The sequence below is a fragment of the Physeter macrocephalus genome, chromosome 16, assembly GCF_002837175.3.
Source record: "Physeter macrocephalus isolate SW-GA chromosome 16, ASM283717v5, whole genome shotgun sequence".
Lineage (NCBI taxonomy): Eukaryota > Metazoa > Chordata > Mammalia > Artiodactyla > Physeteridae > Physeter > Physeter macrocephalus.
In genome coordinates, this window is record NC_041229.1 from 30,272,008 (window position 1) to 30,298,578 (window position 26,571).

A 26,571-nucleotide genomic window follows, 5' to 3' on the forward strand; every position below is an offset into this window, starting at 1 on the left:
AACTGCATAATCCCTTAGAATTGTCCTTCAGATTCCTCTTTACTAGGTCAGCGATCACCTACTGTCTCTGAAAGGTCAGCTCTGTTAAACAGAAATGGTGGAGCTAAGTTTTATTAAGAGAAAAAGTGATAAGCAGAGGTCAGGGATGACAGAGAAGTGGGGATGGGTAAGTGGGAGGCTGATCGATGGCCCATAAAGAAACATGCATTTAAGGGGTGGGAAACAACGTTAGGTTACCGCACAGAAGAGGTCAGAAGTGAAACCTGGTTTACTTTACCAGGTTATTTTTAACGCCAACTGCAGAGTATTAGTGGTTTCGTAAGACTTTTTGGGGGGTGACCTTCAGTATTAAGGCAGGGTGGAGCTTCGTGAGAAAGGTCGGGATAGACTGGACAACCTAAGGCGGTCAAACGATCAATACGTCCCAATTTCCCCAATCGCGGAGTCCACACAGGGTAACCCAGCCGGGCGGAAGGTAGCGGGGAACCCACCAGAGCCACGCCCCTCCCGGCGTCCGTCTCTGCGCTTGCGTCACTTCCGGCCCTGGGCGATTCGCGTCCGGGTTAGAGTGAGTCTCTTGCTCTCCGAGTGTGTTACTGGTGGAGGTGCCGCGCTGTCCGCGTTCTCTTTTCCCGGTGTGATCAAGCTGCAGTGCCTGTCGGCGAGGAGTACCCGCTGCCTCGAGCAGAGAAGAACGAGGAGGGGACCTGGGAGCGGGCAGCGGCTGGGCTGGGTCGCTCTGGGGCGGGCTGGCGACTCTGCTCCTTCGCTTGCTGCTGTCTCTGGGAAGCGGGTGCGAGCACTGAGGAGTCTTCAGCTGACAGCAAGCCCCTTCCCCGGCTCCCCTGCCCGCCCTGCCGGGGAGGGCGGAAGATGCCGGTGAAGAAGAAAAGAAAATCTCCTGGGGTGGCAGCGGCAGTAGCGGAAGACGGAGGCCTCAAAAAGTGTAAAATCTCCAGGTACCACCTTCCCCTACCCTTCAGTGTTACCTCCTCTGCTGCAGGGCTAGAGAAGGAGGAGGCGGGCCGGGTCTCCGGGACTCGGGCTGGGGAGAGGCGAACCCCCTCTGATAAACCTAGGTGGGAGGCGCGGAATCGCGCGAGTCTGCGCTCGGCTCCACCTCATGTTCGGTTTGTGTGCTCTGGCGCCAGCGAAGGGACTCGGAGAGTCGCCTCACGTTGAGCCTACGTGCCAGGGAGGGTGGGGAAACAGGAATGCGTACGCAAATTGCCCTCTTTCCCGTTACCCCCTACTCCCTTAATCCCTTCCCTCACCTTCCTTCCAGACCTAGAAGTGAGTACAGATCCGTGCAAGGGTCACTTCTAGAATTTCTTTGTAGAGTGTGAAGAAAGAAACAGAGCACGAGGAATTTTGACCTGACAACTGCCATGGGAATGGTAGAAAAAAAGCTCCTTATGCTGTAATTGGCCTCCAAATTTAGTATTTGGAGTGATCTAACCCGGACCATCCCAGCAGGAGCCCCATTTTCTGGAAGTATAGCGCCTCCACCTGAGCCAAGTCCATATGTGCGGAGTTGGAAAGGCCCTGCGTGCGTTTTGTTTTTCAGCCATCAGGATGCTGTTAGCTCTCAATATAAATATTAATAATTTGAGAGCTATTGTACTCTGTATTCTCTTGGAGAAAAAGAAAAGGCAGAGCTGTGTTGTATAGCTCTTTGATCCCCTTGTAGCGTGTCATTAAGGCATTACAGCAACGTTGTATGCTGCAAAAAATCATTGCAATTTAGGTGTGAGAAGTGAGTTGTTAAAATTCCCTTTTCGGGTGTCTTGACTGTATTAGTAGTTCGCACTTAATGTAACAACTTCAGATGCTACCATTTAAAGTACCCAGCATTATAAAGAAGAGATAATGATAGAACTATCCTTAAAGAGAGGTCTGCTTAAAATGTGAGGTAGGTGACTTCTTTAGTCTGCATTATCCTTTTTGTAATTGGTTGAATTTTTTCCCTCATTACTGTGTTTGGCAAAAGAGCCCAAGCGTATTTCTTGGACTATTACTGTGAAAGATACTGTTTTCTTATAACTCTTGATAACTCATACTAGAATTTGACATAGTTACTCCATTAGCTCATATTTTTTTGAAACATGCAAATTAGTTTTTTGTTACATTAATTGTAGTAATCTTAATTGTATAATGTATAAAAATTATTTAAATTAAGCACATTAAAACTGCTGAGCAGTCAGTATTATTAGAACTCAGGTGATACTTTGCTCTATCAACTTAAAATTTTAAATATGGCACCCTTATTTTATATTACATTATTCAGTTGCAGAAGTTATAGCATTCCTAAGTCATAGTGGTAGTGTGGAACCTTGAGAAAAGTTTCTCTGTTCATTAAATCCTCAAGGCTTTGGCCCAATTATTTGAACTGGTATTATCTGTTAGGGTTTTTTTTTTTTTCTTTTTAATCTGTGGAATCTAATTATAGCCTTAAGTCCTATATTATCTTTTGTCTTTAAAATATTGATTTAAGCTTCGTAGATGATAAACAACTCTTAATATATAATACTATTCTGAAATATTGATTCACTGAGTATCAAAATATACTTTGTAAGTTTTGTTTTCAAATTATACTCATATATAATTTCCATACAAATCAGCAGAAGAATCACTGTGAACCTTTATACCCAACTACCAGTCCTGGATTGAGACCATTAGGTTGAACTTCTGTGTGGTCTTTTGAAATCTGGGGGAAATAATTTTAGTGATATTTTTGGAATTTGATAGTGAGCAAAGTAGCATTTGGGTTTTGTTAGACAGAAATTTTTATATATAGATTACTGTTTCAAATTGCAAATATTTAACAATTCCAATTTTTCCCTATAACACCAACTGTAAAAAAAAAATACTTTGGTTTGAATTGAAGTAGTTCATATTGAACTTAGCTTTTCACTAAAAGTTGAGACTTGTTAAAATTCTTAGGCATTTGTGTGTTTTCTAAGCTATTGCAGATCCCAACCCCCTGCTAGACTAATAAGTGGAGAGGAACATTTTTCAAGCAAGAAGTGCCTGGCTTGGTTTTATGAGTATGCAGGTAATGAAATTAATATAAGAAGATAACAGTCACATGCTTTAAAACGTTCTCTTTGGTTTATTCATTTAACAAATTATTTATTGCAGGCCTGCTATGTGTTAGTCCTTTGTGCTGAGATCAGGGTCAAGACAGAGGATTATGGTTAGGCTAAGAATTTGGTGCCCTTTCAGGCTGATATTTCTTTAAATATATGATTCAGTATATGTCTAATGGGAGGGGTGAAACTCATTTACTGTTAGTAAAATTTGTAAACAGATTCACTTATTGCTTTACATCCATTGGCTACAGTAGAGTTGGTATTCTGGAAAACACAAAGTATGTAATAAAACATTTTATACTTTATATTTTTTTTCTTTTCAGTTTTCTTTTGAAATTTTTCTGAACCATAAACTGACATTTTCTGAAACTTTTGGGAGACATAGTAAAAGATTTAAAACTCAGGTATATCATTATATGACAGATTTATCCTTTAATGTAATTGCTATTTATTTAGCCATTCATTTCTACTGGAGATGCAATAATAAACAGACTGATATTAGTACAGTGTACTATATGCTATATTAGGAATATGCACTGTGAGAGTTCATAGGAGAAATGTATAATCCAGCCTTGGAAGTTTCAGGGAAAACTTCTTGAAGAAGCTAATTTAAACTACAGTAAATCCTGTAAGTGGTGAATGAAAAACTCTAGACCTAGGGTGAAACTGTAGTTCAGAGGTAAAAGTCAAAGCCTGAGATGAGGCCAAAGAGTTAAGCAAATGTATGAAAAAGAACATTTGTTTTCCATTTAGGATTAACTTCTTCATAAACATATATGAAAAGAAATTTTTTTCCCTGAGAATGATTTAGTTATTTTGGAATTATTGATTTTAAAGCTTTTTTTTTTTTTTTTCCTCCCCTCTGTTTCCTTTCTTTTACCTGCCTCCCTGGTTGGGTTTTCTGTTTTGTTTTGTTTTTCCCCTTTTAGCACTATCATTCTCAGAGTGTTTGTTTAGAATAAAAATGTATATGCAGTCATTGTCTTGTATTTATTGCTAATCAAGTTAAGGTCTCAAGAGTACTTCGAACTTAAGGTTAAGGTTTAGGCTAACTATATGGAAAATAAGACTATTTTGGAGGACAGTAACTTCACTGTTGGGATCCACTGAGCGATCCCAGAAGTATAATTTAAAAATTGTTTAGTAACAGAACAGATTCTTTCTAGACCAGAAAAACTGCTATTACTGGCATCCCAAGACAACCACTAACCCAAATTAAATAGAGGGAATTCATTTTCTTTTGACCTCCATTTAAAATGTTGACCCAGTATTCAAAATGCCAGTTTTACTGTTATGTATGATAATGATACAGAATCAAAAGGTCAGTCATCTTATTTTGCCTATAAAGGGTACTAGATACCATAAAATTAGTCAATTTGTTTTTCTTTCATGCTTGCTTGTTTTACTTCTCGTAGGGACTTTCCTGGGTAGCATAAGATTTGATTTAAACATTTATTTCCTATACGAACATTTTTTAATGGCCAGCAAAATAATTGCTATCCTTATTATAGAAATTGTGCTAATTATATAATTTTCTCCTGTGACCATTCTGTTAAGTAGGTGGTCTTATCCTTATATTCTAGACGAGAAAACCGAGGCTTAGATTAAGTAATTTGCCCAAGATCATACAGTGACAAGAACCTGGATTCAAACTCAGGTCATTCTGACCATAGAGCCTATGCTTTAACTACTACTGTCTTATTTTAAAATATGTACATGGCAGCTAGTTTTTCTTTTACAAAGAAAATATTAGTAAGTGTACTTTTTAACTTATCTTCTGTCCTTCACTGAATGATGCATATTTATTGAACACTTGTAGGTCAGGCACTGTGCTAAGTGCTGGGAGTATAGTGGTAAACAAATCAGACAAGATCCCTGCCCTTGGGGGACTTGCCTTCTAGCAGGGAAGACAGACAGTAAATAAGTAGGTAAGATAATTACAGATTGTGGAGGATTATAAAAGTAATAAATATGGTATGAGGCAGGGATAGAAAGTAGAAAGTTGGGATGGACTTTCAAATAAGGTGAATAGGGAAGGCCTCTCTAGAGATTACTTTGGTCAGAGACCTAATTGATAAGGAGGTGCCAGTTGTTTGCTAAATAAACAGTAACTGGGATGTCCCTGTTTAAAATGGAGACAATAATTGTGCCTACTGAGATAATACATGTTAAGAAAGCACTTAGCACTGTACCTGGTTAAATATAGTCAGAACCCAATAAGTGTCAGCTGTTATTTAAAAAGTAATAGTATTGCAGCATCAGATTTACTGGTTGTATATTTTCACAATACTGTTCCAAAATTAACAGTATAATTCCTAGGTAGTTTATGTTGAAGGTACTGTGTCATTTCATTGAGCAGATTTTTTTTTCCCCCCTGCCGAGCATCTTCTATGGCTGGCATTGTTTTAGACCCTGCAGGTATACCTGGGAGCATTTCTTTATGGTTATTAAAACATCAGAAAATTGATTTTTTTTTAAGTTTTAAAAATGTTTTACCACAAATCTTGTTTATATGTTGTAGGTCATGTGTGATAAGCCTGATAGTTTTGCCCTTTCATAACACCTCTCATCTTGAGTGCTATTTACATCAGCAGGGATTCAGTAATACATTGGGCCTGTTACTGAACAAAAGCGTAGAAGGTGAAAAGGCACTTTTAAGGTCTTATAAAGAATCAGAAAAAAGGTGGGATAGAATTGCATAATCCTAATAAGTAACCAGCTGGTAGAGTGAACTAAATCATTTTCATAGATTCTTAAATTGAGTGGAAGCCTATTTTGTGCCAGAAAGAGTCAGTTAAATTCCACTCCAGAGGTTTTACCCTGGGAGTAGTTTTATTGAAGAGTTTGTTTCAAGAAGTATAATTGATGTTATGCAATCTGGGGAAAAGAACATTAGTATAGACCTTGTTTTAGATTTAGATTGTTGCTATCACTATTTGCATTGCTTTGTGAAAGTCACTTGTCATTTACAGAAGGGTCTTATATCTATCTTATATATCTCCATATAACATAATTTAACTTGACTCTTATCAAATATTAATCTCCCATTTTCTAGGGAGGCTATATTTTATGACAGTAACTGATATTTCTTGACATGACTTTCTCTTCTAACTCCTAATGATGGCAGCTTTGAGGGCAAGTCTGCTTTCTTGTTGCATTAGAAAAGTTTAGAATATATTTCCATCATACCTTAAGAAAAAAACTTTTCTTCCGTTAAATTTTTTATCTGATTTTTACTTTCATCCAAACCGCATATAAGGATTCATATTCAGTATTTTTTAACACCTAAATTGCATATGTGTGCTTTTAAAATTACATAATTAACACATTCTCATTAAAAAAAAAACCCTCCAAATATATATTAGGAAGTGAAAGTTTCCTGTAATTACCACCCCTTCACCTTTTAACACCTCACTGCATAAATAAGTGCAATGCTTATTTAAACCAGAAAATGTTAAAAAAGGTTTTGGTTTCAGACTATGTTGTGAACATCATCTTAGCAGCCTGGACCTTATCTGAGATAGTAAGAGTTTAACTGGTCACATATTGGATGGTTACATTCTTCTATGAAGAAAAACCATAGGACATTGGCTTCATGTTGTGCTTGTGAACTAATGGTGGTGATATAAAATGCCACCTGAGCAGCCTTGGTCTAGTCTATGTCTTACAAAGCTGGAGTATTTTTAGTCCTTAAGAAAGGAAAACAAGTTTCTCTTAGCTACTTTAACAGTAATATTTGAAGACTGTATTTTCTTTGAAAAACCAGTTGTGATAAACATTTCTATCATATTTTATATTTTAAAATTTGTTTTACCTTCCTCATTATATTAGTTTCAGGTGTACAACGTAATGATATATGTATATATTGCAAAATGATCACCACCTGTCACTACACATAGTCACAAATTTTGTTTTCTTGTGATGAGAGCTTTTATGATTCACTCTCTTAGCTACTTTCAAATACGCAAAACAGTATTATTAACTATAGTCATCCTGCTCTATGTTACATCCCCAGGACTTACTAAGTTTGGAAGTTTGTATCTTTTGACCACCTTCACCCATTTTGCCCACCCCTGCCTCTGGCAACCACCAGTCTGTTCTCTGTATTTGAGTTTGGTGGGGAGGAAGGGGGGTGGTAGATTGCTTATACAAGTGAGCTCACATGGTGCTTGCCTTTCTCTGTCTGACTTGTTTCACTTAGCAGAATGCCCTCAAGGTCCATTCATGTTGTCACAAATTTGTTTTACTCTTATCAAGTCGAAAAAGAGACCTAGCAATGATGTAATTACTATATGGGAATCTGATAATGTAAAAAATATGAGAATTGGTTTACTGACTTATATTTACTGTTACTAAGGAGAAAAATATAAGAAAAATGTCCTTAATTTTTGTACTAATGATAGACATAGCTAATTGAGGGATTAAGCATTTATTTCTACATTAAAATGACATAATGCTTATGCTTTACTGTCTATTTTAGGACCAAGTAAATAAGGAAAATATCTCATTCTGGAATCTGAATGTTGTGATTTCCTTACATAGTTATTTTCATAATATATCTTAAAACTAGTAAATTTTATTTGGCTATATTTCACAAGGTTAATGAGTGACCTTCTGTTTTAGTAAGAAACAGATACTCTCCTCTGTTTACTATCTTGAATTGTGGGTTGGTACTGTCACAGTCTAGTAGAATAAGAAGCTCAAACCTCCTTGTGCTTCTTTATTAATGCATTGTGAAAAATTTTCTTCAGAGGAGGTTCTCAGTAAATGTATTTTTAATGGATAGGTTCAGGTTATTGTACAAGCTAGCGATTGATATTAACGTTGCTTTGTTTTGTTTCCTTAATTATATTTTATAATGTGGTGTTCAAAGAGTATTTCAAAATTAAAAATTTTTTAATCTGGTGACAAGTATTTATACTTTATCAAAGGTATGTCAAAATTCAAATTCAGTTATTCACAAAAAATGTTATGGTGTATTCATAGATGCCTTTAACACAGTGACTTATGTTTTATGTTGATATTAAATTATAACAATAAAATATATAAATTATTTTTGTCTTTGAAGGTCCTGATGAAGTTGTAGGGCCAGAAGGAATGGAAAAATTTTGTGAAGACATTGGTGTTGAACCTGAAAATGTATGTTTTATTTCTAAGTAGAATGGAATACAAGTGGGGTATAGCATATTCATAAATTTCTAAAAATTGGAACACTTTAATCTAGCAGAAGATTTTGTTTCTTCATGAATATTGTAGATTTTCATTTAGGTTTTTTTAAATGTATTTAAATTGGGCACGTGTTCTCTTTCTTGATACAAATGTCATTTGTAATAGAGTAAGAGAGATTCTACCTTCAGAAATTGTTAGAACTTTTTGCTTTTAAGAAATTGGCCCATCTAAATTTCTTTACAGTTAATAATTCCAGAGATTGTACTCTTTAATAGTTAAAGGATGGAAATAGTTGTATAAAAATGCTCTCCATGATAAATATAGACATGATTATCTCTATGCTGACTTTTCCCCTATCCTTTATGTTCTGTTCTTTCCAGATTATTATGTTAGTTTTAGCGTGGAAATTGGAGGCTGAAAGCATGGGATTTTTTACCAAGGAAGAATGGTTAAAGGGGATGACTTCATTACAGTAAGAAATTTTTTTAAAAAACAAATTTGATGGCCTATTTGAAGATCTTAATTGATATTTTGTGCTTCATAGTTTTTTGGGAGTAAGGTTTCACCTTAAATTAATCAAATTGGTTTGATCTAGAACAATCAGTTTAGGATTGACAAAATTTATATTATGGTCTTTGGCAAAATGAACTGTTACTCCAGTTTTCATGTTCCCTAAGAAAGAACCTAAGAACAGTTCTATTAAAACTCATTGACTCTCTTGATGGGTGAATTAGAGATTCATGATCAAAGTTATTTACTCATGGGATGTTTGAGTGATAAGGGATTTCCTTCTCAGAATGTAGAATTCTACTACATGAGGAGTTTGTTCTTGGGCAGTCCTAAGCTCTGGGGCCTCCTCTCTCTTCAGTTTTATACTTGACTTAAAAAAGAAATTTGATATAAAAAAAATGTCTATGTATATAACTGAGTCACTTTGCTGTACAGCAGAGATTGGCACAACATTGTAAATCAACTCTACTTCAATGCAAAAAAATTTAAAAAAAATAAATTTGAAGAGAGTTACATGACACTTTTATTATTTCTTTTTTGCCAAATGAATCTCATGAATACAAAAGTAGAAATGTTGTTTGGCTCCTGTGCAACCGTTAGCCATTTTATAGTTGTATACTTTCAGTTTAGGATGCTGCCTTGGGACACTTTTATAAGTTATAAAATTGCTTCTTTATAAAAATAATTTGATTTTGGCTTTCCAGAGTAAAGTGTGCTTAGTTTCAGAGTCAGTTAGTAATTGTGTATTAGTTTTATATTATCTCATGTTCCTGATGTTCATGCAGGAAGTTATTAATAATCAACATTCTAAAATAGTTAGAGCAAGCATAAATTTATAATATTTTTGAGCCCCAAACTGGAGGTTAATTAGCCATGTGATTTCCTATTGTGATTATGCTTTTATTAACACACTTAACTGTTCTTTACTCCTTGTTTGCCTATCCTTAAATTTCAAAATACTTGGTTATTTTTTTAAAGTGTATTTGTTCATATGAAGCTTAAATATTTATATTTGGATTTTCAGTGTCTAATGTTTTGTAATTCTCCTTTTTAACCAGCATTAACATTTAGATATTTTGTGTGTGTGTGTATGTGTGTGTCTGTGTGTATATATATATACATATGTGTGTGTGTGTGTATACACATACACACACATATGTATATATATTTGTTTAATGTAAAAATCTTTGCTTATATGAACCAAATCATAGATCCTAGAATAGAACATAAAATCAACCCTCTCACTTTTATTACTTACAAGTGAGATGAGGAGTCTGAGACTCAGAGAGGTGAAGAAAATTTTTGCCAAAGTTTACATAGTTCTTAGTGGCAGAGCTAGGACATAGAATTTAAATTTCCTGATTACCAGTCTACCATACTGTACTTCCTATTGCATCATCCCTTTGTGTATATTCCTTTGTTACATTCTTTATAAAATAGAAGGCCATTATTAACTATTAAAATCATAGTATTTATAACCAAGACTGCCATTCATCTAGGTGTCATAACATGCCAAATTAAAATAATGTTGATTCTGAAACTCTTTGAGCTATTTCTCACCATTTAATTAGCTTTATAGAGAAAGATAAAATATACAAGATTATGCAAAGAATATAAACTAATTTCATGTAGCTCAGTCTGTTTTATTAAAATTTATATCAGTTGTTGCATGGCTTGTCAATTGTAAGACATTTTATTTGGCATTACTACTGCTTTATGTACTATTCCTACTGCTTTTTTGTCTATTGCTTTTTAAAATATCTCAGCTAACAGCTGTTTGTAAACCAAAAATTTCTAATTATTTATGTTTTTGAATTACTTGATATAATATAAAGAGCCTCTGTATAACAGAAATATGTAAACACAAAGTGTTTCTGGTATTTACTTTTGAATAATTAGCATATGGCCTTGGGTATATGCTAGGGAAATTGATGAACCCATGAGCATGTTGTTTATTAGCATATCTTTCCAATAGGAAGTTCACAGGCTTTACAAAATAAAAGCAATATTTAGGACTTAAAATTGACCCAGAGGTTTCTGTTTCATTCATTTATTATCCCCTGCCCATCTGCTTAGAACTCTATAGTGTAGATCTTTGAAGCTACTAAAATTAGGCAAGCACTCTTGACTGGGAAAATTGTTTGTTTGTTTTTTTACTGCCAATGATCTAGATTGCTTTGTTGAAGTACAGAGTATCTTCTCTTAATTGGCTAAGTCTTATTACTCCCTGAATCTTCTTGTAAAGAACTTGCTAGGAATAAAATAGTTTAAAATCTAAACCAATAGAGACAAAAGAATCTATAAAACTTGTTTTTTAAAAAAGGTATAGTCGTCTAGTATACTTGGTTTTATATAATCATTATAAAATGTAAAATTTCACAGACTTGATTCCTTTTATAGATTTTTCATATTTTTAGGATTTAATTTAATCTGGACATAGTTATTTGATGGTTCCTAAATCATCTTAATGTAGTTATCAATTATTTCAAATTAATTAATTTTAACACGTAGAAAACTTTAAGTAGAGCTCTGCTAAAGAATAGAAACAGTCTGTTAAAACGTATATTATAGTTAAGAATAGGGGACTGTCATAATCATGGTTATTTATAATCTGTAATTGTATAATGCTTAACAGTTTTCAGAATACTTTTTTTTTAACATTTATTTATTTTAAAGCTGTTATTCATACAGACTTTCCACAACTGAATTGTCCTTTTGTGTCAGAGAATTTATGTGTATGAATTTGTATATAATTGGACTAGAATGGCCATTTTTTTAAGTTTCAGGAATGTAATTGCCATATCCTTTCCAGATACTTTGCTCTATTTCGTTTTCATCATTGTTTAATAATAGTCAAATTTCCCTTCAAGTCAGATTTAATTTAGGAGATATTTAAACACCTATTTTATCTAAAGTACTGTGCCACTTACTGATGATCACAATGAGGCATGGCACACAGCTCTGCCCCTTAGTTACATTTCAGTAGGGCAGGAACGGCATTACTGCAACCATACTGTAACCATAGGCATACTGTAACCATAAATCCAGGTGGGATGGGACAAGTACTAGAGTAAAAGTACCAAATACTATGAAAGCACAGCTGCTAAGGCGGTTAATTCCAGCTGAGTAGATGGGAAAGTCTTTACTGTAGGTGTGGCATTTGAACTGGACCTTGAAGAATGATTTTGATGGTTGAGGGTGTAGGAAAATGTTGTTTCAAGAAGAAATTGTGAGTAGAGCCTTGAGAAAAGAAAACATATGTCTACTTTGCTAGAATCAAAAGGTACATAAAGAAAATTGACAGAGTAGTTTTAAACTCCAGATAGTTGGGATAATGGTTACATTATGCAGGGCTTTGACTAATATGTTGAGAGAGTTTAAACCATATGTTTCAGCTTGGGAAGCCATCAGAGATTTTTGAGTGTAGGAATCATCAAAGATTTGGGGGATAGTTTTCAATAGAGGAGGTTTTGTTTTTTTTTGTTTAGGTCCTAGACTCTTTTGAGAACCTTAGGAAAACTGGACCTTATCCCCATTAAGATGCACATCTGTAGAGGCAAGATTCCAAGGATACTTGAAAATTTTATTCTGGCATACCTTACTGGAGCAGATAACTTTTCTCATATCTACTAGCTGAAAGTTTGTTGTTGGAGCATCTACCATGCTGTTAGAGAAAATTGTGGGCATATATCTTTGACAAGAGTATACTTGATTATGATAATGAAAAAAAGAGCCAAAAGGATAGCATCTGACAAGAATGGTAACTAAGCTGTCTGCCAGTAGACTACAAGTTGTACACCTTCTGGTCTCCATATTGAGCCCTGTACTTTGAAGATTATAGGCTTAACTGGCTTCACTTTCTTTAGGAGAGAGGAATGGGGAACATTTATACAATTTTTTTGGTGGGAGTGGAAGAGTTGAATAGATTGGATGCTGTGGTGTCTGTGGTTTATGACTATCATTCACTTAGCATTTTGGGCCCAAGTACTAATTGCCATTGGCATTCTTTCCCTTTGATCTCCCCCAGAGTCATCAAAACAATTTCAGAATGCCCCTGCTCCACATTTCCAGATACCCCCCAGAGATGGAATAATTGTATTGTTCGGATTGATAAACCTGATTCAGAGAAAGTTCTAGTCTATGGCCATACCACTCTCAATGTGCCCAATCTCGTCAGAGAAAGTTCTAAATCCATAACTTGGTGAATAAAATTCTTCCTGTCATACATCAGTGTGTCATGGCATTCTTATTGACTTAATGATTAAGGAAGATAACCTCACTTAGATCTAATATGTAAATGAAAAGTTTTTTCTCATTTTAAAGGTCTTAAATGAAGCAGAAATTCAGAAGCCTCTCCTGTTAATCAGCTGTTTAACAATACTCAGGAAATTAATTCCCAAGTCTTTATGTTGAAATTTAAACCCATTTCACTTATTCTAACAGCAGTGACCTTGGAGATTGCTGTCATATTGTGTCAGTGTTCCCTAAAATCTGTGTGGTTTTATTTGATTGTTATTTTAAAAAGTGCTATTCTTACTTTCCATGCTACACTAGTTAAGTATGCTTTTCTTTTTAGTTCAGGGGAAATAGTCTTTCTAAACTTGTCAGGTTAAGAGGTATCAACATTATTAACTCTTGTGAGTCTGTTTTGGGGCTAGATTAAATATAAGAATTGTGTTTAACTGCTTGGGCATGATTACTGGTTTTGCTGGATCTGGTCACGGTCTTTATGATGTTGGTAATAGATACGGAAGTTCGTGCTCTTATTTTTTTCACTCTTCTCCAAGAAGAAAACATTAATTGTCAGTTCTATTAAATTATTTCTCAACTGAAAGATGTAGATAAACGATTATAATGATAAATAGTTTGGAGAGAGCCACCAATGTGAAGATGATTTTTCAGCCATTTGCCTCAAAAGGAGCCTATCAAGCTAAGAACTGTGCTACGCATTTAATACATGATTCTCATTTAATCTTAACGGTTGTCTCGTACTGTTTTTGTGGTTTTAAAATGGGAAACTGATTGGTAAAGGTTAAGTAACTTGCCTAAAGCCACATGACTGGAAAGTGGAGAAATTGGAATTTTAACTGGTCTCTATTTGACTTGAAACTTCGTTCTTTATCTCTGTCTTAAGCTTGTTGAGATCATACCCTAAGTAATATTGTTGCTTTATGTACCTATGGAATGTAAAATATTTGGGAAGGATTGTAATCTCTTGGATTCTTATCTCCTTGAGAGACTTGTCAGTCACTATTTATACACTTTACAATTTTTTTTGAACTACAGTTTTCCACTAACCTTTCCCCAGGTAGGAATTTTGAAACTTCTTGTAATTAAATTAATATATCATCTACTTTGTGGTTTATTATTTAACATAATTTTCTTAAATAATACTTTTATTTAGCAAATAATTTTGGAATGCTTCTATATGCCAGGCCCCATGTTATTATGCCACGAGGATGATTTTCAAACTCTGATGGTAGTGAGAGAAATAACTTTTGAAAGTAGGGAGGTATCCTTTAACTTGTTTGCCTTCCTGAATCTCAAGTCTGTTAAGATTCTGCATGAGACTTTGTGTGAAAATGTGAGTCACATCACTAAAAAAAATGTGAAAAGCACTGCTTCAGGAAGCTACAAAGATTTACAGAAAATGAGGCCCCTACCTAAAATAGATCATGATGGGGAAGGGAGTACATGTAATTAGTTACTTTAGTACTAGTACCTTCTGAACATTCTCAGTTGATAACTCTGGAGATATTGAAGACTTCATTTCCTAATTTTCAAACAGCTTAATAGTAGCATATAATCTGAGAATTTGTTTCTTTTGTGTATTCTTCTGGTAGAAGTTAACGGCATTTTCAACTTTCATTAAAACTTTTCCATATGAAGAATTTTTGTACTAATAGAAGCCATTTATTGAAATAGTAAGTAATAAATTTCTAATAAATGGTAAGAATAAATTTTTCTTGTTTCTGCATGAAACATTTTGTACACTCATTCATTTGCAAGGAACTAGGCCCCAGAAAAATTAGATGATGAACTTATCCAAATTTTGATTTTTGTTTCTGGCAGTTATGGCATCCTAAATGTGCAAACAAACCATTTCCCATGTTAAACAATTAAATGTCAGATAAAATATTAAAGCATCTTTTAAAAAAACACACCTGGACTTGACTGTAAATTAAGGAAAATAATCAGAGGCCAGAATTTATAAGAGATGGTGATTCCATAGGGATCTACAGAGCTGGCATTTACCCTGAGGATACCTACCTATTCTTAGTCACCTAGGATCTGGCCATTTATCTGTGCGTGTTGGGAACTGGAGACAAATTGCAACGAAAATCAGGTCAAAACCTCCTACGTTTAGTCATTGATGCCAAACCTACCCAATAGATGGAGACTTGATTGCTTGGGATTGGTTCTGCATATACAGTTGGAGGCAGAGGGCTTCTGGTTGAGAGAATTCCTAATTAAAAGCTCTTTGTGGGGAGTTTTCCAGTGGCCTAGTGGTTAGGATTCCAGGCTTTCACTGCTGTGGCCTGGGTTCAGTCCCTGGTGGGGAACTAAGAACCCACAAGCCGCGTGACACGGCTCTTCGTCAGATTTAGGCACAATCCAGAAACGTATTTTGGAATTGTCCCAGGTAAGCAGTACTCCCATGTGTTTTGTGGAAGCAGTTCTGTACAGGAAGGCATTTTAAACAGAAGCCTCAATTTCTGCAGAAAAAATTTCAGTGATCATTAACAATCAGAAATCACTAAAGTTGGGAAACAGATCTTAAACTTTAAAATAAGACTTTAAGGCTAGTATTTTGAATAATTACAATCTCAGTATAAAATAACTACATTTAATATGTTTTAAAAGAAAAAAGAGGAATGGTCTCAGATGATGAGATTTCAGATAATTACATTTCTAAAAGTGAAATATATAGAAGATTAAATTTCAATAGGTGAGCTGCAAAGGAGATAAATGTAAATAAAATAGGAATCAGTGACCTACAATATCTGAGGAAAATAGGAAAGAGGTTAAGAGCTATAGTGGATAAATTTTTTTTTTACAGTTAAGTTTTGAGAGTTTTCTCTATATTCTAGATTTAATTCCTTCATTGAATATGTGGTTTGCAAATATTTTCTCCCCCTCTGTAGCTTGTGTTTTTATTCTCTTACAAGGACTTCTGCAGAGCAAAAGTTTTAAATTTTGATGATGTCCAGTTTATCAGTTTTTCCTTTTTATGTGTTTTTGGTGTCAAGTCTAAGAATTCTTTGCCTAGCTCTAGATCCCGAGAATTTTTTCTTACTTTTTTTCTAGAAGGTTTATATTTTTACATTTTACTTTTAAATCAGTAATCCATTTTGAGTTGATTTCTTTAAAAACTATGAGACTTAGATTTTGGTTTATTTCTTTACCTGTGGATGTCCACTTGCACCAGTACCATTTGTTGAAAAAGCTCTTTCTCCTATTGAATTGCTTTACACTTTTGTCAAAAATCATTTGGGATATTGGTGTGGTCTGTTTCTAGGTTCTCTATTCTGTTCTGTTGATCTTCTTCCACTACCACAGAGTGTGAATTACTTTAGCTACATACTAAGTCTTGAAATCAGGTAGACTGATTCATCTTTTTTCAAATTTTTTTTTAGCTACTACAGTTTCTTTGCTTTTCCAAAAATTTTAAAATAATCTTCTATATTTACAAAAAAATCTTACTGAGGTTCTTGTTAAACTGAATGTGAATTTCAGAAGAATTACATCTTTACTTTTTTGGCTCTTCCAATTCGTGGAAGATAGATATGTCTCCATTTATTTAAGTGTTTGGTTTCTTTCATCAGTCTTGTGTCAGACATACGTCCTGTACATGTTTTGTAAGAATTAAACCTAAATATTTCATCTTCATTTTGACCACTGTAAGTAGTATTGTATGTTTAATTTTAGCATCCACATGCTCATTATTAATATATAGAAATATAATTGATTTTTGTATGTCCTGTGACCTTGCTGAACTCACTTATTCTAAGATTCTTTTGTGTGTATTGCTTGTGTTTTCCACAGACAGTCATGTCATATGATTATGATGTGAAATAGGGACAGTTTTATTTCTTTTCTGGTCTGTATGCCCTTTATTTCCTTTCCTTGAGATATTGCATTGGCTAGAACTTCTACTACTGTGTTGAATAAGTGTGGTGAGTGCAGACATCCTTTTTTGGCTCCCCATGTTGAGGTAAAAACGTCAGTCTTTCACCATTCAGTACTTTTTCTGGTAGGTTGTTTGTAGGTGCTCTTTATCAAGCTGAGGGAGTTCTCCTCTATTTCTGTTTTTCTGTGAGTTTTAACATGAATAGATATTAAATATTTTAAATATTTTTTTTGCGTTAAATCATATAATCATGTAATTTTTCATTTTTAGCCTATGAATGTGATTACATTGATTTTTGAGTACTGAATCAATCTTGCATACCTGGAATAAATCCCACTTGATCACGGTGTATACTTATTTTTATATACTTCTTAATTCTACTTGCTAATATTTTATTACGGCTTCATGAGGGATATTGGTCTGTAATTTTATTTTCTTTTTCTTATTTATTGAGGTACAATTGACATATATAACATTATATTAGTTTCAGGTGTACAACATAATTATTCAGTATTTGTATATATTGCAAAATGATCACGATAAGTCTAGTTAACATCCATCAGTATACATAGCTATAAATTTTTTTTTTCTTGTGATGATTTTTTTTTAAATACTGTCTTTTTCTGGTTTTGCTGTTAAGGTGATACTGGCTTTATAAAATGAACTGGGAAGTTTTTCCTTATACTTTATTTTTTGAAGGAGGATGTAGAATTGGTCTTCAAAGATTGGTGGAATTCTCCAGTGAAACCACCTGAGCCTGTAGATGTCTTTTATAGATGTTTTTAACTTTTGAATTCAATTTATTAATAATTTAATAGTTATATACTCAAATAGTTAAAATTTTGACTGTTGTATTTTTGTTTTTAAGGAATTGGTCCATTTCATCTTAAGTTGTCAAATTTATATCCTTTTGATATCTGCAGATCTGTAATGATATCCTTTGTTTCATCCCTGATGTTGGTAATCTTTGTCTTCTCTTTTTTCTTTGTCATTCTTGCTAGAGACTTGTCAATTTCATTGATCTTTTCCAAAGAATCACATCTTTGTTTCATAGATTTTTTTCTGTAGAAAAGATTCCAAAGGTGGGAGCTTAGATTATTGATTGAGACTTTTTCTCTTTTCTGATGTTTATATTTAGTGCTGTAAATTTCCCTGTCAGCACTGCTTTGTGTCTCACAAAATTTGATGTGTTTTTTCATTTTTATTCAGTTCAGTATATTTTTTGGTTTCCATTGAGACTTGCTCTCACCCATGGATTATTTAGGAGTTGGCTGTTTAGTTTCTAAGTGTTATTTCTAGTTGGGTTTCATTGTGGTCAGAGGACATATTCTGTGTGATTTCAGTTCTTTTATATCTGTCAAGGTTTGTTTATGGCTCAGGATTGAAAAGAATAAGTATTTTGTTGCCATTGAATAGAATGTTCTATTAATGTCAATTAGATCCTGTTGATTGATGGTGCTGTTGAATTCTTCCACATGTCTGCTGATGTTCTGTGTAGTTGTTCTCTCAATTGCTGAGAGAGAGGTGTGGAAATCTGTAACTATAATTGTGAATTTGTTTATTTCCCCTTTCAGTTCTATAAGTTTTTGTCTCACATATTTTGCAGCTCCATTGTCTGGTGCATACATTTAGGATTGTTATGTCTTGGTGGATTGACCTTTTGTCATTATGTATGTTCCTCTCTATTCTGTTAATTTCTTTGCTCTGAAGTCTATGTTAGCTGATATTAGTGTAGCCACCCCTCTTTTCTTTTGATTGTTTCTACAATATATCTTTTTCCATTCTTTTACTTTCAATCTGCCTGTATTATGTTTGAAGTCAGTTTCTTCTAAATAGCAGAGTTAGTTTTGTTTGGTTTTTTTTTGACCTACTCTGTCAATCTCTGTCTTATAATTGTTATATTTAGACTAATATATAATGTAATTATTGATATATTAGGGTTTAAGTCTGCCCTGTATTTTATAATTCAAAAATTTCCATTTGGTTCTTTTTATATATTTCTTTCCTTAGACTTTGTATTTCTTTGCTGGTAGTTTCTATCTTTTCATTTGTTTTAATTTGTTCATGATTGCTTATTGAAGCATTTTTATAACAGCTGCTTTAAAATCTGTGTCAAGCAATTCTAAACATCTCTATCATTTCAGTGTTTGCATCTATTGATTGTCTTTTTCCTTTCTATTTGAGATCTTGGTTCTTGCTATGGCAAGCAATTATTTTTTCTTCTCTATTGAAACCCGGAAGATTTGAGTATTACGTTATGAAACTCTGGATCTTCTTTAAGCCTTCTGTTTTAGCTAGCTTCCTCTCATACCACTTCAGCAGGAAAAGTGAGGGCCACTACCTTATTACTTACAGCCTATAGAAATCGAAGTTCCTCACTCTGCATCTGTTGACATCCGAGGAGGGAAGTCCTTATTACTGTTAGCAGACATGAAAGTATTAGGTCCCACTAGGCCTCCACCGATACTTTCTTGTTCCCCAAAAAGTCTCTACTGACACTACTAGGGTGGTGGCTTCCCCAAAAAGTCTCTACTGACACTACTAGGGTGGTGGCCTTGTTCCTGCAGTGATGGTGAAAGCCCTAACTCTTTATAAATCCTCCTCTGACGGTACCTCAGGTCAGAGGAGGATTGGCTGCTTTTTACTAACCGGTGGAAGTGGAAGTTCATGTTCCCCATGTGGTTTCCACTACTGACACTGCAGAATTTGAGAGGGCAAACTCCTTATACTCTGGTGAAGGTAGACCATTCAGGTCCCCATTCAGTCTTTGCTGGCATTGCTGGGGTTTGAGCCAGTTTTTTCTTTGGTGTTTGACAGGAGAAGAGTGTTTCTTTCTAATGTTTTCTGTCTTGTTAGGCTGCTTACTTTTGACTAGCGAGAGAGCAGGCTTTTTTTTTGTTTGTTTTGTTTTGTTTGTTTGTCTGCCCTCATTGGCATTTCCGTTTTGCTGACTCCTTCATCTCCAAGTCTGGGATAGACAAGGCAAAAAGAAAACCCAGGGAACATACTACTGTATTGTTTTTCAGATTCTTTCAGAGTCTTCTTATGTTTGTTTTATATATAATGTCTAGGGCTTTTAGTTGAATTAGCAGGAGAGATAGGGAAGAGAACATTTACTTCATTTTCCTAGAAGTAGAAGTTATTTCTTGTATCTATTTTTTAAAAAAGCAAACCTTCCGCCCTCCTTCACTATCCCGCTTTAGAGCTCTTTTCTCTGCTCCATTTTAGAACCAGACTCTTTGAAAGCAATTGTCTATGCTTATTTTTTCCAGTTTCTCTCTTCTCGTTCTCTCTTTTAAACCTATTCTAGCAAAACTTTTATCCCTGTGACTCCTCTGAAACCACTCTTGTTAAGGCATCATTTACAAGTGAATAATCAAACCAATAATACTTACAAAACTGGCTGAAGCTAAAATTGTACTTAGAGGGAGGTCTATAGTGTTAAATTTTATATTAAAAGAGAAAAAAAGCCTGAAACCAAATGAACTGGTATCTAATTTAAGAAGTTAGAAAAAGGATTAACCCAAAGAAAGCAGAAGAAAAGAGATAAAAAGATGTCCAGACCTTAGTAAAATAGAAAAAAGATACAATTGAGAGAATTAAATTATGGCAAGGTGATTAAGAAAAGCAAAGACAAGGCAAAAATATATAAATATGATAATCATATTAGAAAATATTATAAATATTTTAATTGGCATATTTAAATAAAATTATATATGAAATAAATGATCAGAAAAGTGTATAAATGACCAAAAGTGATTTAAAAAGACATAGAAAATCTGAATGGTCTGATAGCCATTTAAAATGCTGATTTAGTAATTAAAAGGTTTTACTTCCCTCAATGAAAAGGCCCAGGTGGATATTCAGTTGCTGAGTTTAGACAAATCCTAATTCCAGTGTTCAGTAAACTTTTTCAGAAAACAGAAGAAAGGGTACTATTTCTCTTTTTTTTTTTTGAAGCTTATGGTATAAGCTTGTTATAAAACTAGAAAAGAGAGTGTGAAAGAATAAAATTTACAAGCCAGTCTCACTTATGAATATAGCAAGATATCTAGCAGTGTATAAAATAGGTAACATGGCCAAGTTTGGCTTATTCTAAGAATGCAAGAGTTAAGTAACACTAGAAATTCATTCAGATATTTACACCTTAATAAAACAGTAAGTTACTACACATCACATTGTTGATTTAGAATAGTGAAAGTCTTGGTTAAAGCTGAGAATGCTAGGTGTCTACGTCATGAATACTAAAATTCAGTTTTGAGTGAAATACAGTTGGTCACAGTAGATGGCACAACTAATTTGATCGGAGGGAGTCAGATGATCTCAGAGAGCACAAACTCTGAGTTAGGTTTTAATGAGTAATATTTTGTCAAAATGTTAGAAGGAACAGCATATCAAGTAGATAAAATAATGTGTGCTAAAGCATAGCTGTGACATTTGGGAATGGTAAGTGAAATTATAACCAGAGCACAGTTATATTTTAAGGATATTGGGCCCTGGCAGGAGATGAGACTGGAGATTTGTGCCAGTTGTGAAAGGCTTTGTCTGCCTTGCTTCTTCCTAAGTAGGGGAATATATCAATTCCAGGGAGAGTCAGAAAGCCAGTAAATATTTTTGAACATTCCATCTCTTTAGCTTCTTATACTTCATGTCTTATCTTTAGAAATAACTTGTATTACTTGTTTGCATTCTTTTGTATATGTGCCTTACGTGAAGTTAGGTGTTATCACTGATTTACTTTGATTTTTTGTTTACTAAAAATGTAGGAATCTGAGTTTATGACTGAATCACTAATGTATTTCCTCTGGGTTATATACTAAACTTGTAAAAGCAATCATGGCTAATCTCTTTCACCAAGCTGGTGCCTAAGAACTTCCCAGTGAAATTTGTATCAGAGGCCTGATTAATTTTATTTGTTCTGTCATCTTAACTTTATTTGTGGTAAAGCACATTTTAGTACCTCTCTTTTTATCAAATATTTGTGATTTTATTCAAGTTTTTGATGGAGTTGTGGTTTGTTTTTTTTTAAAGAAAAGTTATTGGAGTGAACTTTCATTCATTGCCAGATTTTCTTTTTCTTTTATCCTTTTTCCTTTTTGTATTGCATTGGTAGATACAAGGCAATAGTTTTTCTAAATTTGTGAATCAGAGAACTTTAAACCTAAATTAACTTCATAAATGTGCTCACTTTTTTCTTTAATGCATTCCTTCTAACCCCTAAAGATGCTTTTATTTAATTTTCTTAATTATGTAATATGTTTGATTTTTTTAATTTAAGGTGTGACTGCACAGAAAAGCTACAGAACAAATTTGACTTTTTGCGCTCACAGTTGAATGATATTTCTTCATTTAAGAATATCTACAGATATGCCTTTGATTTTGCAAGGGTAGGTCGAATTTCCATGTTTACAATTTTAATATTTTTTTTTAATCTTTAAACCACACTTAGGAAAACTTTTTTACCTTTATTTTAGGATAAAGATCAGAGAAGTCTTGATATTGATACAGCTAAGTCTATGTTAGCTCTTCTCCTTGGGAGGACATGGCCACTGTTTTCAGTATTTTACCAGTACCTGGAGGTATGTATGTGTTTTTATTTTTAAAATAATATTTTAAAACGTAAGCTGATTGAAAATATACCTTTAATTGAAGAAAAACAAGTAGATTTTTTAATACTGTGCTTTTTAAAAATTCTGCTTAAGTGTTTGAAAATTTGTTAAAATGTGTACGTATCCGCTGTCATTTTTAGACATGAGTTTATGTTCATTAACATATTCTGTACATAAGTTACTTTCATTCCCTGCCTTGCAACCCACCCCCCCCAAAAAAAAGATAAAAAAGAAACCTTCAAGAAATATATTTTAGCACAGACATCCTTCATGTAAAATTAGTTTCTTGGGATTTTTGCAGGAGAGAATTTATGCTAGTGCACAAATCTCAAGCTTTCTAAATCAGGTTTCTCTCTGTTATACAGGGTATTAGGCTGAAAAAATAAATATAAGAGAACCAATTTTAGTATTAAAACTTAGGCTCAATCTAAAGAATTAGAATAAACTTTTATGTCCACAAATATGAGGATGTACTTAAATATAGTGATTACTGAGAAATGTTTGCTGAATTTATGAAGAAAGTATTCTTTTAGAAGGTTTATCATAGCACCTTCTGTATGTGGTGGTTTGAAGAAGATACTGTCCTTTTTTTCATTGCTGTCTTTAGTTTCCTATCTGTTTTTGTGCTTCTTTCTATTTTATTTTGTTTATTTCATTTTATTTATTTCATTTCATTTCATTTTTTGTATACTTCTCACAGTTTCTTTCTTTTTTTCTTTTTTTTTTTTTCTTTTTTTTTTTTTTTTTTTTTTGCTGTACGCGGGCCTCTCACTGTTGTGGCTTCTCCCGTTGCAGAGCACAGGCTCTGGACGTGCAGGCTCAGTGGCCATGGCTCATGAGCCTAGCCACTCCATGGCATGTGGGATCCTCCCGGACCGGGGCACAAACCCGTGTCCCCTGCATCAGCAGGCAGACTCAACCACTGCGCCACCAGGGAAGCCCTCACCGTTTCTTGAATACAGATGCTTTTGCTTTGAAAATAATTTCTCATAAAGCTGGTTGTTTATCATAACAAGTTCCCCAGATTAGTTTTGTTTAAAACTTGTGATAAGAGACAGTGGTATAAGAAGGTCTTATGTGAATGGGTTTGTGCACACTTAAATCTTTAAGCCTAATAAAGTAGATTGGTTGATGGATGTTATCAATCTTCCTCATATTAGTAGTTTTGGGGCAACGATAAGTATAACTCTGTAAAAATATTCCCCTCTAAAAGGAGCTGAGAGAAGTAAATATTTTCAAATGCTTGTTATGTGGAGGGTGTTTGACATACATTATCTTTTAAAATCTTTATAACACCATTTTGAATTATGTTTTATCTCCACTTAGCCAATGAATAACTTTCCCAAGATCACTCAAGTAGCAGAAGTGAGATTTGAACCCAAGTCTATACCCTTTCCATTGCCTCCAAAGATGCCAACTTCAAAATATGCTAAACAGTAAATCTTACGTAAAGAAATGATTTAATGAGAAGCAGTAGGAGGGAATTTACTGTGTTAGGAAACATTGTATAGCTTGATCTCATTGGTGATTACACAAGCATATACATTGGTAAAACTTTATTGAGTTTTACCCTTACTATTAGTGCCCTTGACGCTCATGTTATTCCTCAAGAATGAAAGAAGGGGACTTCCCTGGCAGTCTAGTGGATAAGATCCATGCTTCCACTGCAGGGGTTGGATCCCGTTGGGGGAACTAAGATCCCGCATGCCATGCCCTGCCCCCCCCAAAAAATAAAGAATGAAAGAAAAATAAAGGGAAAAATAAATTTGATGAAGTTGACATCTAAATGACCCTGAGGATTCTCTTAGAAACACAAATAATTAAAAGAGGAATAAATGTTTTAGGAAAGACTAAATCACAGAAAAAAGGTTATAACTGTATTTATTGAAGTCAAGTCCTAATAAATAGTGCTTGTTCTGTAATCCAAAATTTATATCATTTCTACAGCAATCAAAGTATCGCGTTATGAACAAAGATCAGTGGTACAATGTGTTAGAATTCAGCAGAACAGTCCATGCCGATCTTAGTAACTATGATGAAGATGGTGCTTGTAAGTATAATATAATGTTTTCCTATGAAAGTAAAATTCTTAAAACTATTAAATGAGAACGTGGATTTGTGTAGCATTACCATAAAGGATTTAAACTTCCTAGCAATTTCTTATTTAATTGTGTGGGAAGTGTGGAGGAGGCAGGTGTAGAAGGTAGCGAACTTCGATTGAGCAACATTATAAAATCTGTGCTGGTAAATGAAATATTTTCAGTTACTTGGTAGCTAAATTTAGAATATAATTTCTGCAGCTAGAAGCTAAAATTCTGCTTTATTCCTGCCTTTCCTGGCATTTTCCTATGAAAGAAGAGTATAGTCATGATTTTTAAAATAGGAAAGCAAAACCTCAGCTACAATAGCAGAAGCTTTAAAATTAATATCATAATAGCCATTCACAATATGGCAAATGATGTTAAAGTAACTTCCCTCAGAAATTATTGAATAAACAGGAAATGAAATATTTACAATTTTTTAATCCTTCAAATTAAAATATCTGTTCATCCCCTAAAGTGGAAAATCCAGAATGCCATAAAATAGAACTTTGAAGTCATGATAAATTATTTAGATAAGCCAAACGAATTCTCACGATAAATTAAGTTTTTATTTCCCACCACCAGTTTGGTTGCATATGTTGTTTTAATGTTGTGAAGGGTTACATAGAAAAGATACATTCCTATAAATGTAAACTGAAATTATGGACTTATTTTTGTGACACTGAAGAAACAAAATACTGAAGAAGGGATAACTTTATGTCTTTCTATATATATTGTGTCTTCCCCCTACAAAATGGTATAAAATTTAATATTTTTAGAAATAATACCTTACAGCAGTAAACTGGCAGCCCAAGGACTTTGTCTGGCCTGCAAATGTGTGTTTTCATTTGCATTTGAGTCAACATTATAACTGAGACATTTTGTATAAAAATATAGCTTCTGGATTTGCTTGAAAAGTTAGAAAATCTGACAAAACTGTTCCTGTGTTCTTTTATAGGAATTAGGCTGGAACCAAGTAGTGGCTTATGTTGGACTTGCATTCCGGTGTGCTGGTCCACAGTATGCCAACAACTAGGTTGCTTTTCAGTTGCCATTTATTATTATGCTGGTCTGCTGTTTTTCTTACAGTAGAGAAATATGTCTATCAAAAGCAAGAGAAAAAGTGAGACCACCAGAGGGTTGTGTGCTTTAAGAAGAATAGGGCAAGCATATTTCTTTGTGGCAATGAGTTTTCCTACATTTACAAAAGATAAACAGTGAGCTTATCTAAACTATCTATCTGACTTTTGTAAGTAAATGAATTTGAATCCCCTGCGTTATAAAAATATCTTTACAATAGTTCTTAAGTCAGGTATTTGTTAGGTACTTGCTTTGTGTTCAGATTTATACTAGGTCCTATTACTGGAACAATATATGTCTCTAATATGGCCAAACCTTCAATAAACTTACAAACTTCTTGGTGAGGTAACAGAAATACTACATTAAACACTTTTCAGATTGTTTAATAATTAAATGGCAGAAAGCTGTGGGCAGTTAGAAAAAGGGAGAGGTTAATATTGACTTATTATTGGAGAATTCATGAAACAAATCTTGAGAAGGAGGTTTCTACAAATATCTATTGTGGAAAGTCCCTTATTCTAAAAAAAAAAAAAAAAGGCTAAGAAAGCACTCATGAAGTAGAATAGGGAGGCTGAAAGGAAACCACCTGGAGAAGGGAAGGGTCAGTTCCCTATCATCACCACAGAGTTTGTGGGGAGTTTGTTTTATAGTTGGAGAGATGTGTTCCCTGAACTCTAATAAAATTGCTCCTTTTATTTCTAGGGCCTGTTCTTCTTGATGAATTTGTCGAGTGGCAGAAAGTTCGTCAAACGTCATAGCAAGAACTATTGTGAAGAAAATGCAAACCTTTAGATCCTTACGTGTGTACAAGCTAATGAGACGAGGAAAAAAAAGAAAAAAACCAAAGGGGTGCATTTTCACTCATATGAAAGACTTCTCATAGTACTTTTTTTTCCTTT

At 34.1% G+C, this 26,571-nt stretch overlaps 1 protein-coding gene across 3 annotated transcripts; it reads left to right on the plus strand.

The window, feature by feature from the left end:
* Positions 1–547: 547 nt before the first annotated feature.
* On the plus strand, positions 548–26,571 carry DCUN1D5 (defective in cullin neddylation 1 domain containing 5). 3 transcript variants are annotated; one of them, XM_007103807.3, is made up of 8 exons: positions 548–959; positions 2,964–3,055; positions 8,161–8,231; positions 8,642–8,733; positions 22,181–22,289; positions 22,377–22,481; positions 24,459–24,561; positions 26,375–26,571. In XM_007103807.3, the coding sequence occupies exons 1-8, from the start codon at positions 874–876 to the stop codon at positions 26,428–26,430; spliced, it is 714 nt and encodes a 237-aa protein (XP_007103869.1). In that variant the 5' UTR covers positions 548–873; the 3' UTR covers positions 26,431–26,571. The 3 variants fall into 3 exon arrangements, with proteins under 3 accessions (XP_007103869.1, XP_023971099.1, XP_054934703.1); XM_024115331.3 differs by lacking the exon at positions 2,964–3,055 and having other exon boundaries at positions 856–959; XM_055078728.1 differs by lacking the exons at positions 548–959; positions 8,642–8,733 and having other exon boundaries at positions 3,029–3,055.

Bases quoted from the DNA above. Each gene is read 5' to 3' on its own strand.
- DCUN1D5 (XM_007103807.3), top strand. From the start codon at position 874: ATGCCGGTGAAGAAGAAAAGAAAATCTCCTGGGGTGGCAGCGGCAGTA. The intron at 22,290-22,376 runs GTAGGTCGAATT...CCTTTATTTTAG, and splicing joins ATGCCTTTGATTTTGCAAGG to GATAAAGATCAGAGAAGTCT. The intron at 22,482-24,458 runs GTATGTATGTGT...TCATTTCTACAG, and splicing joins TATTTTACCAGTACCTGGAG to CAATCAAAGTATCGCGTTAT.